The following is an 18882-nucleotide window of genomic DNA, read 5'->3' on the forward strand; positions in this document are numbered from 1 at the left end:
TTCATCAGTATATATCCAGCTGCGTATGAAAGAATTACTACTGCTTTCCCACTCCCTTTGATTATCATATACATAAACGCCTCTTCTCTTATATTCCTGTAGGACCATCGGTATATCAGGATGAACAAGCACAAAGACCAGTTATTGCTAATATTTGAAGAAAAACAATTTGGAAGGACAATTGAACTTCACATCTTAACTTAAATATAAGCATCACTTAGTTTCTTCTTACATTCACTAAAAGGATGAGTTCAGCAAGTAGGCCACAAGTCATAGTTTCTCTAGCAGTGTATATATGGAATCTCATATCCTCAATTCATCAACTCAATTGTTTGTCAAGGTGGCCTGTTGTTGGATATTGGGATACAATATGCAGAGGAGATTATATTACTTCCATGATTCTGATCACTATTGAAATATCGTAAAACGATCTCTTCGTCGTTTTATTGTTGTTCTGAATCTTGCTAATGTGTGGCTAGCCTCAGTGCAAGAACTAGGTGGAAAAAAAATTTGACTAATGACTTGGAGAGCTTTTCCCAGGACTCTGAAGAATTATATTGAACAGGCAAATTAAAGATTTAGATGGTGGCATGGGAATGTATAGAAAAGGTGAAATGTGTGGTACCACTGAAAAAGAATGAAGAAGGTACTATAGATGCTAGGGTCCTTATCTACATAAAAAGATTACCACTTTCTCATGTTTTCTTGACATTGTTTGGTACCCAAGTTGCCTAAAGAATATTGTCAACATATCAGCCTACCTTGAGTCTTTTCTGTCTATTTTCAGTGGCTAATCATTGTCCCAAAGTATTTGTATTGATCTTCATTTAAGATTCTAATTGATAATCATTGTTGTTTTTTAGTGCCTAATACTCTTGTGCAATGTGAGTGCTCAATGAATAACACAGCCACACAACTTGTTTTTTCATTAATATGAATTATTTAATGAATGGCCCTCAGATTTCAGAAACTAATGATTTAAGATGCATTATTTTATGAAAATTATTGAACAGAGAAGGCCAAAATTCTAGCTAGTTTTTGCCATTGGCTGATGAATTTGCCAAGCTTATCTAGATAGCTTTTCATCAGGCCAATTTTTTAAAAAAATTATAGCATCTTCTGCTATCAGATTGTAACGTGTGGATCTATGCATCTATCTAATAATCATCCTCTTTGGTATGGAAGCAACTAGTGAAGATATTTGTCTAGACATATAGTACTTGATTACTACTACTCCCGGCTCACTTGATAAGTTGTTTGATTGAACACAAAATATTTTAAAACTTAGCACTTAAAATAAGACAAATATTTATTGAATTGTCAGTATCATGATGAGACAAGGTCATAATAATACATGGTAAAGGTGATTGGATCGGCATCCTAAGCTGCAAGCGAAAATCTTCAAGATAATTCTGTAGCTGAGAGAAATAATTCATATGGACTCACCTCTCATTTCCCTTCCTGTGTCTTTTGTCCTCTGTTATCAGGCATTTGAAATTTGTATCATTACTTTGGCAATTTCTTTTTGGTGCCATTAGCGAATCCGAAAAAATCTTTGAAAGGAAATGAAAATATCTTCACTAAATTCGGTATTTTAAGTGTCATTTCAACAAAAAGAGCAACTGCTAGCCTGTTAAGTACAAAAAAAAAAATCTAACAAGAAAATTAATGTGAAAGATGGAAATATCTTTTAAAAGTTAACCGAGCAGTTTGATTTTCTTATACTACTTTCTTTGATTAGTCAAAAAGTTATTTGAAAACTAAAATATCTTCTTATCATGATAATTTCCCTTTTCCTTGCACTAAATAATAAAAATAAAACAAATGCTCCCATAAAGTTTATACGCCGCGCAAAGAAAGACGTTTGTCCACTAATTATTTTGGCTATCTAATTAGTAATAATTATGTTTATTTTAATTAAATGTTTTCAATGGAAGAATGATGAATTCACAAGAATAATTGCACTTTCAATTGACCGTTGGTATGAAATTGCACATAGGTAAAAAGTAAAGTGAGAAAGGCAAAAATATTCCCCACTAAAAAAAAAAGGGAGATTCCCTCAAATTGGGAGTAGTGCTTAAACATGTCACTTGGATAATATATGAAGGTACAAAATAACACTTTTTTTATCATATCATCTTTTATTTAACAGAAGTTAATTAATAATAGCTTGAACAATTATATGAAATGGGATGAAGAGAGATGTGTAATTGTTTGCACCTGATATTTTTCAACAAAGCAAAATAGAAGTCATTATTCAATAGGCAAAAGTTAAATATCTAAACAGGACTTTGACAATTATGTAAGTAGAACAATTAGCTATTTTCGCAATCTGGTAATATCATCAACAAGAATTATTATAAAATTCTAGTAGTATAAGAAAAGGAACCATGGTCTAAATGCTCATGGATCTGAGTTCTTCCAACTGTGCCTTTATTTGATCTTGAACAAGCTCTAATCTCTTTGAATAAACTTCCAATTCCAGAATCTGTTGCTTCCTCCATTTCTCATCCGTCTTCATATTGATATCAGAGCTCATTGAACTGTTCCCAAATCCTAGAGGGGTTGGACCCAATGACATTCCGAACCCAGAATATCTCGATCCATTCAAATTGTTAAACAATTCCTTGAAAATGGGTGATAGACAGCTCCTCACTGTTTCCTCGATCAAACTAGGAATTGAAGCTGCAACTGTGGCTGTGGCCTGGGGGGCGGCCATCGAGACGGGAGTTGGGGGAAGAATGACATTCGTTCCTCCACCAGATGGCTGATAGTACTGTTGAATATACCCGGGTTTTTCTTCAGAGTTAATTGTTCCTCCTCGAGACCTTTTTTTCGACTTGGGAGTTTTAACATCAATCCCGTTAGGGTTAAGATTGAAGTTAGGGCTGTGATCAATGAAATTTACGTTGTTAAGGTTGAGATGTGAATCCTCATCATCAAATCCACCATCATCTGGAGGTGGTGGGGGGGGACCACTGCTACGGACGACAATCGGTCCTGCATTGCTCCAGATCTTGCGAGAGATCTCGAAGGTGGCTTGATCGTGAGGGCTCTTAAAGACAAATTCCTTACCAGATCCCATCTTGCTCATCACTGTCCGATACTTCTTCTTCAATCTCCTCAGCTTCTCTACTAATTGATTCTTGTTGAAATCCAACTGCAACTTGTTCTTGATTTGGTCATAGAACGCACCTGTATCATGATGATGATGCGACGATGAATTTATACCACCGCGCTGGGTTGTGTATTCCAGAAATCCTTGTAACAATTCGATCTCATCTTCATCCATCCACAATCGTTGAAAAAGCTTCCGAGAATCATCCAAAACTAACGGCTTCTTTTCTTCCACAACAATCGTGGCCGGAGTAACGCCGAAATCGTTGATCCGCTCTCGTTTTGGTTCAATACAAAGTGAATCAGTTGCAGGGACACCGACAACGGCTATAGTAACCTCTCCGGCGCCGGAATGGTTCGAAACGGGCACTGGAGGAGAGGAAGTCGAATCATCCTCCTCCTCCTCCTCCTCATCGACATCTACGTCATCATCTTCATCAACAACGGCTTCGTTCTGTGGAGGACCGCTCTCTTCATCATCTTCCTCATCGTCCAGATCATCATCGTTGTAGACGACGGCCTGATCTTCTAGGGAAGCCATTTGAGAAGCTTGAAGATGTAGGTAGGGTGATGGTGGTGGGGGTGGCGATTAGGGTTCGAGGTTAAGATGTAAAAGGGGTGGGGGTGTTTGGTGGTTAGGCCGAAAGTAAAGGGAGTCACGAGCGGGGAGAGGTTTCGTGTAAGACTGGGTTGGGTTGAACGGTTCATCCATATTCACACGTGTGCCCGCCGGTCTGGACTCTCACACGTGACTCGCCATTCAATTCTATTTATTTTAACTAATTATAATTTAAAATAGAATCGATTAATTACTTAATTACTAATTGTTTTTTATAGATAAAAAACTTGCAGTATTTCAATAAATACGCATTTTCCCAGCGGTAGGTTCCAACCATATTATATATTTAATAATGAACCAATGAGAGGAAATCAGAATTTGTTACATTTTGACATTTAGGAAAATATCACGAAGAGCACCAACAACTAGTTTCTCTTTTCTTTTTGGACTTTTGAAAAAGACCGTCTTTTATTACTAAAAATAAATTATATTCCCCTCCCCAATTTTACTTGTTCATTATATTATTTTAAGATGTTCAATAATATTTATTTAATTTATAACACTAATAAATAATTTATCATTGTATGTCTATTTAACCTTTGTTATTAAATACTATTCTCTCTGTCCCTAATTACTAGTTCATTTTTCCTTTTTTAGCTGTACCTAATTACTTATCCATTTTGACAAATCAAGAAAGGACAATTTTTTTTTTACCTATTATACCCTCAATTAATTACTTTGAAAAAGGTGGAACTTCTTGAAAATGTTAAGTCTTTAATTCATCCACTTCATAATTAATAGGAGTAAAATGGTAAACTTACTATGTCAATAATTGTTTTCTTAATAGGTGTGTCAATTCAAAAGTGGACAAGTTATTAGGGACAGAGGGAGTATTCATTTTTTAATGTTTGGATGACTTGTATTTAATAAGAGTAATTTGGTAAAACTATCTCTATTATTTATGGCTTCTTAATTCGTGTGACCAGTCAATAGTGAACAACTACTTCCTTTGTTCCTAATTACTAACTTTTGAATGGACATACATATTAAGAAAACAATGATTGACATAGTGAGTTTACCATTTTATCCATATTAATTGTGAAATTGATGAAATAAAAATTTAAAATTTTCAAGGAGTTTTACCTTTTTCAAAGTAATTAATTGAGGATATAATAGATAAATTTTTTTTGCCCTTTTCTGATTTGTCAAAATGAACAAGTAATTAAAAACAATTAAAAAAGAAAGAGTGGACCAGTAATTAGGGACATAAGGGTATTATTGTACGAAGCGTATGGTACCATATAGAAATTTCCTATTGTCGCATTAAGAAGATATAAATCAGACTTGTTTCAATATCAATCTTTTTTCCAATTAATTGTTTCTGTCTTCTTCTTTTAATGTTCTTATCTTTTTGTTTGGCTCTAAAGAATAGAGAAAGGAACATCCAGCCATTTTCATTTCTAATACTTCCTCCATCCCATTATTTTATGTGAAGTAGTTCGACTCAGCACGACGTTTAAAAAAGAAATAAAGATTTTTAAAACTTATAGTCCAAAATGAATAATAGAAATTTGTGTGATATTAAATCATTTATTTAAGGGTAAAATATACATTTTATAGTTAAATTGTTACTCCCTCTGTCCCATTTTATGTGGCAACATTTGACCGGACACGGAGTTTAAGAAATAAATGAATACTTTGAAATGTTTACAAAATTGCCCTTTAAAAAGTAGACTCTTTTTTCTCTCTCTTCATAAATGTATTGGAGTATTATTTTAAGATTAAGTGGGATCAATAAGAATAAAAGAGGAATTGTACCTTTATAAACTTACCATATATGGAAATGTGACATTTTTTTTGGGACTGACCAAAAAGGAAATGGTGCCACATAAAATGGGACGGAGGGAGTACTTAATATAAAAATATGTCATTCTTTTATAACTGACTAAAAAGAAAAGTAAGTAACATAAATATAAATATAAATATAAACAAAGGGAGTACTATTTATTTATTTAAAAGGAGAAAGTAGAAACGGGATGAGCTTCGTGACTATGTAATTAGTGGAATCGTTTACAATGTGAGTTTAATATATAGAAGCTACCACATTGGTGCTTTATACCTTGTTTTGCTCCTCTCTTTTTTTTCTTAATTTAACAATTAACAACCTTATCTACTCTACTCAATGAAATTTAATTGTAATTAGAAACTCTATAATTTCAAAAGTGAACCTATAAAAAGTACAAAAGCCACGATTAGTGGTATAAATTGAATAACTCTTGAAGGTTGATTACTAGTTGAGCTTCCTACAGCCAAACTTGCTAACCAAGATCCATCCGCTAGCATGGTCTGACCCATCGCCCCTGACCCTGATCCTGATTCAGAGCCGGCAGAGCCGGGTAATGATCCAGAATCTGACCCTGATTCAGAACCTGAAAGTGATCCAGAACCTGAGTCGGTTCCTGACTCAGGTGTCGATTCATCTGATTTTGAAGATTTTTTGCTACATAAAAGGAGAAAAATGTTAATCAAAGCTTATTAAACATGGCCAAAATGATTTATAATACTAATGTACATCAAAATAAATTTAAATTTTACTAATGAATAGTCATTTACATTTTCTTTTTGACTTAAAAGTTCTAACCCATAAAAACAGTCACTAATTAGCTTGTTCTGTAACGCCAAAGGTTTTCAATATATACAATTTAAATTCAATATAGATTTTATGATTTTAGTTACCTGGTTAGAGAGGATGGACAAAATGTGATGATGTAATTGGCATTAGAACATGTGAATGTACTTGTGGCATCGTCATATGCATAGCTGTAAGATTTTGGACACGCCGACTTGAACATCTGCGAGTACACCGACGGCGAGCACGTCGCCGGTGAAGCATAAGCGCCTTCACAACAGTACTGTGGAGTCTTGAAAGCATCACACGCGCTTCTACAAGCGCCGCCGCCGTCCGCCCTTAGCTCCGTCGGGCATTTTTGGTTCAAGTCCACGTTGCAACCCGTGGATGCGCAAGGACCCGACCCGCCACTCACCTCCACCATCATAGGCAAATTGTACCCGTCCACTAGGCTCACGTCATAGAAATCCTGAGAACCCGACCCGAGTGTGAACTCTGCTAGTGTCGCCGGAGTTGCAGCTCCTCCGCCGTTGCACTCCATCTGTCCGGAACCGCAATCGGCTGTTGCACATGTACCGGTTCCCGAATCGTCAAAATTACAGCCGGTTCGGCCCCAGAAACGGCCTGACCAGCCGGTCGGCGCTTGAAATGAACGAGAAGTGTCTTTGGTTAGCTCGAAACCAGTGCTATCCAGTTTTGGGCTGCCCAGAATTCCAGGCCATACAGTATGGTCACACTTGTTCACAAATGTAAACGTAGCCCCCAATATACCTACATAAGTAAAAATAAAAGCAATGTAAATGACAATTTCATAACAATTCTTCTAAATAAAGATTAAAGCAAATTCAGAAATGTTTGTGACAGAGCATTTCTGAGTAGCTGAATTGATTGGGTATGGATTATGGAACTTTCACGTTGTCGGTGAGAGAGTTCGATTCTCAAACTTGTAATCTCTTTCTCTACCCAAAAGAAAAAAGAATAGCATTCGTTGGTTACCTTGACAGAAGGTGAGCAAAAGAAGGCTGAGAATCATCAAAGAAGTGGAGATAATTGCCATAGAGATTCTCATAATTGGTAATGTCTCTTATGTTTTGTACAATAATGTTGATAAATTAGCTTAGTAACTGTGGAGAAAGCAGAGTCAATGGTTATTGTGATAATGGATTCTTGGTTGGTAGGGATATAAGTAGGAGGGAATGAGAAATGGTGGAGTAATTAGAAAGAAATGCAGATGAAATTAAAGAAGAAACATCGACCACCCAAGAAATTAGACCAAATTTTAAGGTTAGGGGGATGGCACTATATATGAAATGGGAAATTAAGGTGGGTGGGTGAGAAGGAATATTTGAAAGATAAGAAATGGGGTTTGTTGCGTATTTTTATTTAAAATAAACAATCAAAGTCGGCACATAGGGGGTCTTAGATGGTGTGTGGTGGGGAAGGCTAGTAACTTTCACCAATTTAGTGAACTTGTAACTTGTTATACTCTTGCAAATTACCAAAAAGAAAAAATAAATTAAGCTAATTAGATAAATAGAGTACTTTGCCACAAAAAACAAACATCGTATTCAATAATTTAACTTGTAATTTGTTTACACTTTGCAGTTTGCAATTATGTCATTGAGTTGTCCTAACATTTTAACATACTGAGAGTGAAGACCAAATTATGAACTACATGTCCTTAAACAGTCTAAAAGTAACTCATTATTTCTACAAGCTAAAAATTTACAACTTTTATTTGAACAGCGAAAAGGAAACAAGAATTGGAATGTGCAAGTGCATGTGCAACTTCTAGTAAAGTAAATTTGTCATAGAGTTTTAATTATGGAAATTTGCTTTGTGACATTTCCACAAGAAATTGCCTGTGAGAAAGAGCGGTACATAACTTTTAATCTTGGACATCCCACGCATGCAAATATTTATATGGCCCGTTTGGCCATAGATTTCCCAAGTAATTTTTGGGAAAAAAATTGACAAATAGTGTTTGTCCATACAATTTGCTATTATTTGGCAAATATTTTTGACAAATATCCCAAATTCTCAAATACTAGTTTTTTCTAGTATGTAAGCCAAATCTCATTATTTGGGATCTTTTAAAATTGAAATTTTACACCAAACTTTTATCTTTTACAAAAACACCCTCTATAGTAATTGTTTGCGTTGTATTACATATTTTTTTACGTGAACACCAAAGTAGTGATGAAATATTCAGTGAATATGAAAGTGATGATATGATTGTGGATGAAAGTGATGAACAATCGGCTCAGGGTAACAAAGTCATGTGTTTTGTCTACTTCACGATGTATGGAATGATGCTTGTTGCACTCACTCCAAATTACCACATTGCTCCAGTGTCATGGACACTACTTGTTATTTGTTGCAACGAAGATTCAACTGACTTGTAATACAAACTTATGATTAGTTTTAATAGTTTTTAAAACTTACAGGTATAAATCATATTTTTCTAAAAAAATGAAATATGTTTTCTAAATACTATGACCAAACACATGGTGAAATTTTACCCAAATTTTCACCAAAATAATATTTGAAAATCTATGGCCAAAAGCTAGCATAAGATGAGGATCCTAAAATAACAGAAGCTAGTTTCAACACTTTCAGCTGCCGCCGGCAAAGACGGAAAAAAAGGGACTTGTCTAGCTTTTGTGAAAAACATTCATATCTTTTTAGTGCTCTCTTACGACATCGTGTCCTAAATTCATAATCTTAGCTACAGTAGATAGTTGTATTAGACGTATAAAATTACTAAAAATGAGAAAAAAGAATACATTCTCCCGTTTGATTTTACCAGTCTTGATTCGACATCAAGTTAAAGAGGCTAAGGAAAACTTTTAAAATGTTTTAAATGTATCAAAATATCCTTCAAATTTAGTCATGTTAAACATATGTGTTATTTAAATTAAATTCATAACCGACTCAAATTGATTCATAAAAAAGATTGTGAGGACACGTGTTGATAGGAAAAGTGAGAAGCCCCCACCCCCTTAGCTTATGATGGGAAATGTTGTCAGCTAAAATGGATGTTGTGATGAGTTACATAATGCCACCGCTGCGACTCACCGACACATGTATTCATAATCTCTCTTCGCGCTACGTTTATTCCTATTTTTAGCGCATTCCGTATAATACAACACATTACTCCTATTTTGGTTTTCTTTCTTTCCTCTTTTTTTTTTTTTTTTGTTTTTATTTTACTCATCTCTTTCAGCTGTTTATGTTAACACTTTATTTCATATTTTGTTTTCCACATAAAAACACATACTACTTCCTTTTCTCTTTTAATTACTAATATATAAACTATAGTACAGTGACTTCTACATTCTTATTTATTTACTATTCACACGAAAAATTAAAAGAGTACGTTATGACTTATGAGATCACGCAAGTACCAATTAAAATATACTCCATTATATTTCTCTTTTCTTAGTATTTTTATCGTAACTTCTTTAACTTAATATTTTTCTTGAACAAACAGATTATTTATCCAAAGTAAGGGTGAATTTCAATTCACATCTAGATATATAAGAACGTACTATAAGAGAGCACTGCAAGGTTCTTTTTTTACCTTTTCTGGACTTTATCATTTTTTGGTGCCAATTTCTGCATTTTGGCCCTAAAAAAGGTATGATTTTCAGAGACTTTTAGATGAGCATCATCATCTCTCTATCTCATTTTCTGCTTTTTCGTTCCTACAACTTTTCTTCAACATTAACCTCATCCCACTAAAGATATATGTCCGTATCTGAAAAATTCCCTTCTCAAAAGTTCGCAAACAAAAAAAGAACCTTTTTTTTTTCTTCATGTTTCTTTAATTATATTTTCTTGCTAAAGCCAAAATCTTGTATTTTATGATCAATTGATCATGATAAAAAGGTGTGGGAAAGTTGGTCTTGAGGATGATGATAAGATTATGCTCATTTGATTAATTAGTCAAGGAATTAAAATAGTTAATAATTATTAGCTTAATAAAAATTTAACACTAAAACAAAAGGAGGAGGAAGGAGATAAATAATTAATTATTCAAAAGTGGAAACATAGTCTTTTATGGAGGGGACACAAGTGGGGTGCATGCATGGAGATGGCTAACTACTTTAAGCTTTATTGTGATTTAGAATCTGGAAAATATTTACCTTAACTAGTAATTACTGGTCTTATTATAGTTAATTAAAACTAATATAATATGTAACAGTACTTGCCTTATTGTCGAAAAGTTAAGTTACTTGCAATTTACTAACCTGCACAAATTAATTCCACAATTAAACTGGATAGATCTAGCAGCTTGTATTCTTCTTTGACTAATCCATCAACTATATATGATTACATATATACAAGATTATTATTTTAAATTAGTGGTACTATTATTTAAACTTAAATAAGCTTGTCCTTAATTGACACCACAATTTGATCGAAACGGTCGCTTTTATCCTCAAGAAGAAATCGACTTCCACTAACTTTTGTTTTATGTAATTTTTCCAACCGTTAATAACCCGTATGTGCGGTGTAAGTATAGAAATAAAGTTTGAAAATGATAGAGTGTACACAATTTTATTTTGTAGAAATTGTTTATCGGATTTTTAAAAAAATCCTCATGCTATATAATTTTGTAGTACTGGAGTTGTTATATGGTGGTCCTATTAATTGCTGATCGTTTTTATCACCTTATCGTAGAGAACTCCTTAGAGGTCAACCATTCATCTCTACTGGTCATATCTTTTTTTTCTGATTCTCTCTCTTGTTCAGTGTATATATGGATTTACAATTTTAAAATAGACATTTTGAGAAATTAAAAAAATGAATTTGCTTTCATCTAAAACAAAGGATATTCTCCCTTTTCTTTTTGTGCATCTGTATGTATGTGTGTGATATAAATAAGACTTGGGAATTTCTTTTGGCAAAATCCCAACAACGATAAAAAAGATAAAAAGAAGTAGGGGTATTTGAGCCAAAAAAAAATTGTTTATAGGATTGGGAAATATTACATTAAACAACTGTTAGTATCGTTGTTTACTTTTTTTTTGCATTGATGGATCGTTATTTAATCTAGTAATTGTATTAGTAATAGTTTTTATTAAAATAACGTGTTATGATTTTAGATAATATATTATCTAGTTCATTATAAAACTGATAATTTTGTGTCAAACTTGTGAGTACTTTAAATATTTTTAGAACTTATGGGTAAAAATTATGTTTCATGAAAAATATTTCCAAAATCTATGGCCAAATACACATTAAAACTTCAATCCAAACTTCACCCAAAATCTAATTTCCCATACATATTTGGAAATATATGACCAAACACGAGCTTAATATATTCACTTAGTTACTTCAACTAAGGTTTATTTCAATTGCACACTTTAACCTCAGTAAATAAAATGTGTATTGATAAAGGTACATATATTGGTTAATTTTTTCCCTTGTTATTAAAAATTGTTGGTATAACTTGTTAGTCACAAATTAAAACTTGAGGGCCTCCTCAATACATGAAGATAGAAATCAATCCAAGAAACCATCGCTAATGGAAAACCAGACACCCATCAACTACAAAAACTAACCTTGTTAACTACAAAACGTAGTTGAAGCTGAAAGAGGTGATCAAGATGGTAACTGGATCGAACCTCAAATCGAAAAGGTTTAGATTTTTTTATACAAGGAACTTAAGAGTGCAATGTTGAGGCTGCATCATGCATCATCATCACCAGGTGTCTTGCATTACCTAAAGGTAAATAAAAGAGACTATACAGTCACTAATTAATGTTAGATTACGCTATTAGACACCTAAAAGTTGGCATAACACAAAAATTAAATTAGAAAAAAATAAATCAGAACCAAGGATGCCACGTCGGATCCATCATGCACAAGTTCCTTGGAGTAAGGGCAGCTTCAACCAACTCCGCTACACCCCTCTGCACAGATTGTGGCGGATCCATGCCATTCTCCTCCTATACAAGTTGAAAGAAGCCAAACACAATAATGTCACAATGCAGGCATTTAGATATTAACTGAAGCTAAACTTATCTATCTAAGCATATGATTTCAGTCACACACAGATATGTCTATATAATAATAGAATACACAGGAGATCGCTAATGCTTGATTTTATTGAAACAGGAAAGTGGTAATACCATTACTTGGTGAGGAACTCAAAAGCTACATAAATAGCACCAAAAAGAAAATAAGTGGATACCTCTTCTGAGATGTATTGAGGAGCTATTCCATTGATCCGCCCAATGACATTCTCAACATTTGTAGCGACTTTTTGTTTGAAGTCCACAGGGTTCAGATTACCTGCCCCTACAACAGGGGCCAGAGGCATCCCAAGAGGTCTTCTCCAAGACCAAGAAAACAACTCATCTCGGAAAAACATTGCCAGATGATACCATAAGAGTTGGTTTTGCTGCACATGGTAATTTATTTTAGTCAACAGCATTAAATTCGATCATTCCATTTGCATCATAAGCAGGATGGAAATCAGTCTGGAAAATTTTTCCGGTGTTTTTAGCAAATAATATCTTGTTTGGAGACCTTCCACCAATTTGGAGCATGAACGACATAAAACTAGAAAGAGCTAACTGGATTGCAAACTGCTTTTTGAAAGCCCACATGTGATTGCCACTCAAGAGTGTTTTGTACATACACTGTGAGAATATGCTTTCTGTGACGAAACTTTTGGCGATCTCATTATATGCTTGAAGACGGAGATCAACAACAGCATCTGGTGAGATCTGTCCAGATATTGCTTGGTTGAGTTGCTCCTTGAAAAATGTGATTGGTAAGTCTGCTTCTCGGTCATTTCTTGCACAATGGTTCTCATAAACCTCCAGGAAAGTGCTGTACATCAAATCATCCTCTACCATGCGAACCTATATCATGAATTCACATGGAGTTATTCAAAAGAAAAAAGCTCAATGTTGAAAAGTTATGATAATCAAACAACACAAAAAACTAGATATTAAGGCAGTTACTGTGAAGAATGCAATTTGCATCACTACAGCAATTATACTATAACTCAATAGCGCATGACTGCCTTATTTCTGGCTAATAGAGAAAAAAGGGGGAAATGTAACACTAGTTTATGAGGTGAAGAGGATTAGTTAATACTTGTGACCACACGGGTATAATAATAGGGGTGTGAATGCAGATGTGCCGCCACCGGGACTCCTTGTGCTTATCAAACATCCGATTCATCACACGGAAAAGCTGTAGGATCCGCTCATCACTTCTGGCATTTGGTGTTAAAGATGTCTGAACAATAAAATGGCATTTGGTGTTAAAGATGTCGAATGTCCATACATCTTCTCCAACACAGACACACACACCTCATAAAGACCCTGCTTACGAGCAATATGAGCAAGCTCATTGACATTCCAAGCCTTGTCAAGATATTCAAGGTGATGCAACTGTGAATTTGTACTACCAAAATCCTTAAAAGCATCAATCACAGCATTATACTTTCTTTTTTTTTTATGACAAGGGAAACCTGCAGCTGTTACCCGTTGGGTGCGCACATGGTAAAACCCCCACTCCTATGCAATGGCTCGCAAACCACATAGGAGAGGTTACCCGCGCTAGCTAAGCCCGATGCGACGTGCTCGACCCAAAAGGCAAACCCTTGCTTTTGCTGGCAAGGGATTTCAAACTTGAGACCTTCAACATGAAAGTCCAAGCCCAAACCACTGGGCCACCCCGAAGGGTATCACAGCATTATACATTTCATTCCACCATTGATGTAAATCATACCAAACAGACGAACTATCCCACTCATTTGGTATCTTTAGCCTCCATGTCTCAAGGATGTCCTTAAGATCAGCATATAGGCTACCATGAACCCCAACAGAAGAATTTCCAGAGATTTTATTTCCATTGGCAATGTCCATGTGACCTTATCAATGTGATGGATTCTCCTGATAAAACTGAGAAGCAACATTATCCATGTGATAGATTCTCTGTTCCCCTCCCGTTTCATTGCCGAAAAAGAGATCTTGTACCACGATGAAGATAGTCATCTAAGTTGTAGCCCGTAGATCTCATTCTTTCCAAGAGACCAAAAGCATGCTGTGCTTTATCTTGAGAACGGAGAAGGGACTGAAGCAATTTGTTGCAAATTTGTGGCATCAAGCGGACACCTCTCTCCAAAGTATATAGGAAGACCTCAACTGCTTGATCCAAGTTTCCTTCCTCACAAAGACTATGAATCAACATTACACAACTTGGGGCTGAAACCATGACATGAAACTCCACAAGTAAGGAAAAAATCTTCAAAGCCTCGTGTGGCTTGCATTCCTGACACATCCCAATCAACCAAATGTTGTAAGGTGATGAATCAAAGTCTACCCTTTTTAGGTCAATCTCAAGCAACCCTCTAACTACTTTTTCCAGATCACCTTTCTCTAAGTGTTTCTCAATTAATCCTATCGCTTCGCCATCTCGAACAGCATGGTTTCTCAAATACTGAAACCAAAGGCTAAACGCAATAGAGATCTGTCCCCTCCTACAGGACCAAGTCATAAGGGACTTGTAGACCTCTGCACTCGGCATGCAGCCATTCTTGCTCATTTGGTCAAAGAGTTTAAAAGATTCATCTACCCTGCCAACCCTTTGGAGACCATCAATAAGTGTCCCATATGTAATTGAATCGGGGAAATGCCCCTTGACTTGAAGCTCTTGAAAAAGCTTTAAAGCACCATTAATTATTCCTGATTTGCATAATCCATTGATCAAAATATTATACGTAACTATATTTGGTACAAATCCACAATCAGCCAACTGCATAAGAAGCTTGTAAGCTTTAAGGATCTTACCTGTTTCACACAATTTCTCAATCATTTTTTGCAGGCTTACACTGTCAAGGACTCTATCAGCACCTTGAGAGAGACGAAGAAACAACGAAGGGTTTTTACCTATCTCCATTTTGTAAAACATTAGATGAGCCTCCGCAAGCTCACCGGCCTTACAAAGACCATCAATGAGAGTATTGAAAGTTACAACAGAAGGAAAACATCCTAGCTTCTCCATCTCATTGAAAATATGCCTAGCCTCCTCCACAAGGCCATTTCTGCACATTCCACAAATAACAATAGAGTAAGTATAGGTGTCTGGGAAGCAATCATTTTCTGATATTTCTAGCTGAAGTGAACGAGCTTGGTCTAAGATGCCCATATCACAAAAGCCCTTGATCAGAGTATTATAACACTGCGTGTCTGGTTGCACACCTCTCCCTGTCATATCTCTTAACAAACTCAATGCCTCTTTCACCCTACCTGCACCGGATAAACCCCGAATCATAGTTGTGTACAATACAACATCAGGAACCACATTCTTTTCGAACAATTTTTTAAAGACAGATTGTGCTTCATCAATTCTCTTGGTTCTAACAAAACCATCAATCAGACATGTATATCCCTTTATATCCATAAGATAACCTTCATTTTCGAAAGACCTAAGAAGTGCATGTGTTTCATCAACCCTACCTAGTTTACAAAATCCATTAAGCAAGGCATTGTAAGTAACAAAATCCGGCCTACATCCTCTGGTCTTCATCACATTAAGCAGCCTATATGCATCATCAGTTCTCTTAGCCTGACATAACCCTGATAAAATAACCGTATAGGTAATCTTACTAGGCAATACACCTCTTTCAGTCATTTCATCAAATAGTGCGAGAGCATCATGAGTCCTGCCACTCTTACACAACCCATCAATCAAAATGCTAAAAGTAGAACTATTGGGCTGCGAATTCAACTTCAACATCACATTATACACGGCTAAAGCTAACAAAATAGCATCTTTTTGAACCGCAATATGAAGAATCATATTGTAGGTATATATATTAGGTTTACAATCAAAATCTTTCATTCTACCAAAAGCCTCAACAGCCTTTTCTGCCTTATTTACCTTCCAATAACCCCAAATCAAAGCTGCAAAAGCGTTAGAAGCTATGGGTATACCGGAAATCTTAAGTTTATCTAGAACATGCCAGTATAAATCGAAACCACCATCTTTTGCAAGCATATCGCCGATTAAATTTTTCGGAACCCAGCTCTGAAATCGCTTTCGTTTTGCAGCCCAGATGAAAAATCGAAAACTCAGTTCAGGATTCTTTCGTTTTTCTTCAAGAATAAAAGATATAATATTAGGACACAGGAAACGAACTAGTTTGTCAAGTGCTGGTTCCAGTGGATCCACTCTTTCGATGATGTTTAGGACCTCGTTGGATACCGCCATTTCCCGGGACGTAGAAAATGATTTCGAATAGACTGAACGAAAGACTGGAGAATGTAAGAGTTTCATGGCTTGAAAAAGAATGTAATGCTGATTTCCGGTATGAGTCTTCAGTGACTGAGTGGGGAATCATCAATGGGACGCCATGAAAAGGAGACTTTGGTTCACTGTTTGTTAAGTTAATCAGAGATTTTGCGATTGCGAGGGTGGACGGCGGTGTCACTGAGGTGGCGGTATGGTAATTAGGATTTTAAGCTCTCTGAGTCAAAATAGCAATTGCGTTCCTCAAGTTTATAAAATTAAACTTAAACCCCTCTCTACTCTCCAACGCTACTATCGATTTTATTCTCTTAGAATTATCTATTTTTGTATTTTATTCTCCAAAAGAGAATTTTTAATATTATATTATTATTATTTTATTTTATTTTTATTTAGTTATTTCATAATATAATTCATTTCTTTTCTTTTTTTTTCCAAATAATCCTGAATTTGCGTGTGACCCCATAAATGTTCTAATAATGTATTGCAAGTTCAAAATAGCATTTTTGTCCTTAAATTTTTTATGCCTAGATAAAAATTATTTAAATCGGAGATTTTTATTTAAATTTTGTGCATTCTTCATAGTAAAAAATAATAATAATTTTAAATTATATCGCTTAAAGTGGTGAAAATTAATAAATAAACTAAAATAATATTAATTCATGATGAAAGTAGTATATATTAAATATATATTTTTAAAATTATATTATATTAAAAAAATTACGAATATTAGAGATTTAATTAATGGTCTTATATGATATATAATATGTTAAATTAAAATAGGGACAAAGGTCTAAAAAATACGTCAACTTTGGTCGAAATTGTTGTTACGATACCAAATTTTATGGAGGACCTTTTACCTCCCTGCACTATTTAATAGTGTATTTTAAAGGTATATATATGTTCACGTGGACACATTACTATCTATAATGATGCAATATTTATGATGTCCACGTGGACACATATATACCTTTAAAATACACTATTAAATAGTGTAGAGGGGTAAAAGGTCATTTCCAATGTTCGGTATCGTAACATTAATTTCGGTCAAAGTTTTGATATATTTCAGACATTTTTCCCTTTAAAATATTATATAATAGAAATAATAATAGTATAATAATCAAACAGTGAAATAAAGAGTATAAATAATATATTTTTCAAATTTGAAAAAATACTATTCACCTTTTTATATTTGGAGAATAGAGAGTGATTGGAGCATGGATTTTCTACTTTACTCTCTAAATATAGAGAATAGAGTGTGTAATAGAGATGGTCTAAAAAACATTCTTCGAGACATTATAGTGTGAAACACAAATGCTCAAAGTCAAGTTATCTTCATTTGAGATTTTTACACTCTAGCTTACTTAGTCAACATTAATAATTATAAGGTGTTCATCAAGAAATTCTTTGATTTTTTTAAAGTTGAATTTCAAAATATATGTTTTGCCATAAGATGAGAAATTGAATTTAGAATTTTTAAGAATTTGAATAATAACAAAGAAAAAGTGTTTTTATTTTTTTCACTTTAAATTACAGACAAAAAGTCAAAAGTAACTTCAATTTGTATTTATGATCAAACACAACTTCAATTTCTAAATATTATTTTTCATATACAAAAGAAAAGTTACTTTTATAAATTTCACAATGAAACATAGTCAAACACTCACTTAAATTTCAGATCTTATCTAATTGATCTATTTTGTACATAATATAATAACAAAATTCAAACGTAAGTAGTGACACATCGCAACATTACTCTCTTCCTAAAATTACACCTTAATCTTTTTCTTCCTTGCATCCCCAAGCTTTATCTTTTTGGTGTTTATTTTGAACCATGTAGATTGGAAGAATAGTACAAAGTTTAAAGCTCTTTCAATTGTGAGATCAATTTTATCATTTGTAGTATTGTTTTGTTGAATCAAACTTTGACCTGGAGTGGGTTGAGCGAAAGTTGATTTTTCTTTAAAATGTTTTGGAATTATCAACAATTTAAAAATATATTCATATAATTTGACTTATATATCAAACATTAGAAAATAAGTTTAGAAAATATTTTTTAAAGAAAAAAATATACATAATAAACACATCCAATGAAAAAAAATTTTCTTTGTACTAAACTTAACACAGTTTCTATTTTAATTTGTTTTGTTTTACTTTTTTTTTTAAAGAAATTATTTCTTTTCTTTTTTGGTAATTATCTAATTTTAGAATTTCACATATTTAAAATCATAATATTAAAGAATACTTTGGTACATATATTTAATTTAAGTTCATAAGTTCAAAAATATTTTCTATTGATTTA

At 34.0% G+C, this 18882-nt stretch overlaps 4 protein-coding genes across 5 annotated transcripts in view; all 4 read right to left on the reverse strand.

Moving 5' to 3' along the window:
* Nucleotides 1-2311: 2311 nt before the first annotated feature.
* On the reverse strand, nucleotides 2312-3889 carry LOC125822106 (probable transcription factor At3g04930). Its single transcript, XM_049501477.1, has one exon. It carries the CDS (start codon nucleotides 3656-3658, stop codon nucleotides 2396-2398), a length of 1263 nt encoding a protein of 420 aa, XP_049357434.1. The 5' UTR covers nucleotides 3659-3889; the 3' UTR covers nucleotides 2312-2395.
* A 1972-nt stretch (nucleotides 3890-5861) lies between these two features.
* Nucleotides 5862-7641, reverse strand: LOC125822110 (thaumatin-like protein 1). The gene is made up of 3 exons (XM_049501482.1): nucleotides 7302-7641; nucleotides 6413-7076; nucleotides 5862-6176 (listed from the first exon to the last, which is right to left on the reverse strand). The coding sequence occupies exons 1-3, from the start codon at nucleotides 7372-7374 to the stop codon at nucleotides 5885-5887; spliced, it is 1029 nt and encodes a 342-aa protein (XP_049357439.1). The 5' UTR covers nucleotides 7375-7641; the 3' UTR covers nucleotides 5862-5884.
* A 4385-nt stretch (nucleotides 7642-12026) lies between these two features.
* The window catches only part of LOC125822099 (uncharacterized), a 116996-nt gene continuing 110140 nt past the window's right edge, over nucleotides 12027-18882 (reverse strand). The window contains exons 35-36 of the mRNA XM_049501468.1: nucleotides 12508-12608; nucleotides 12027-12262 (exon numbers count right to left, since the gene is read on the reverse strand). Of these exons, the coding sequence (XP_049357425.1) occupies nucleotides 12143-12262; nucleotides 12508-12608 (221 nt within the window). The 3' untranslated portion in view covers nucleotides 12027-12142. The remainder of the gene's footprint in view (nucleotides 12263-12507; nucleotides 12609-18882) is intronic.
* LOC125822100 (pentatricopeptide repeat-containing protein At1g79540) lies at nucleotides 14074-16610 on the reverse strand. 2 transcript variants are annotated; one of them, XM_049501471.1, is made up of 2 exons: nucleotides 15122-16594; nucleotides 14074-15016 (listed from the first exon to the last, which is right to left on the reverse strand). In XM_049501471.1, exons 1-2 carry the CDS (start codon nucleotides 16542-16544, stop codon nucleotides 14283-14285), a joined length of 2157 nt encoding a protein of 718 aa, XP_049357428.1. In that variant the 5' UTR covers nucleotides 16545-16594; the 3' UTR covers nucleotides 14074-14282. The 2 variants fall into 2 exon arrangements, with proteins under 2 accessions (XP_049357428.1, XP_049357427.1); XM_049501470.1 differs by having other exon boundaries at nucleotides 14074-16610.

The sequence above is a fragment of the Solanum verrucosum genome, unplaced genomic scaffold, assembly GCF_900185275.1.
Source record: "Solanum verrucosum unplaced genomic scaffold, falcon-dt-bn FXZP01000103.1, whole genome shotgun sequence".
Classification (NCBI taxonomy): domain Eukaryota; kingdom Viridiplantae; phylum Streptophyta; class Magnoliopsida; order Solanales; family Solanaceae; genus Solanum; species Solanum verrucosum.

Coding starts and splice junctions, on each gene's coding strand:
- LOC125822106 (XM_049501477.1), bottom strand. CDS start 3,658: ATGGCTTCCCTAGAAGATCAGGCCGTCGTCTACAACGATGATGATCTG.
- LOC125822110 (XM_049501482.1), bottom strand. CDS start 7,374: ATGAGAATCTCTATGGCAATTATCTCCACTTCTTTGATGATTCTCAGC. Junction 7,077..7,301: donor TTTGCTCACCTTCTGTCAAG/GTAACCAACGAA, acceptor TTACTTATGTAG/GTATATTGGGGGCTACGTTT. Junction 6,177..6,412: donor TGTCCATCCTCTCTAACCAG/GTAACTAAAATC, acceptor CCTTTTATGTAG/CAAAAAATCTTCAAAATCAG.
- LOC125822100 (XM_049501470.1), bottom strand. CDS start 16,610: ATGAAACTCTTACATTCTCCAGTCTTTCGTTCAGTCTATTCGAAATCA.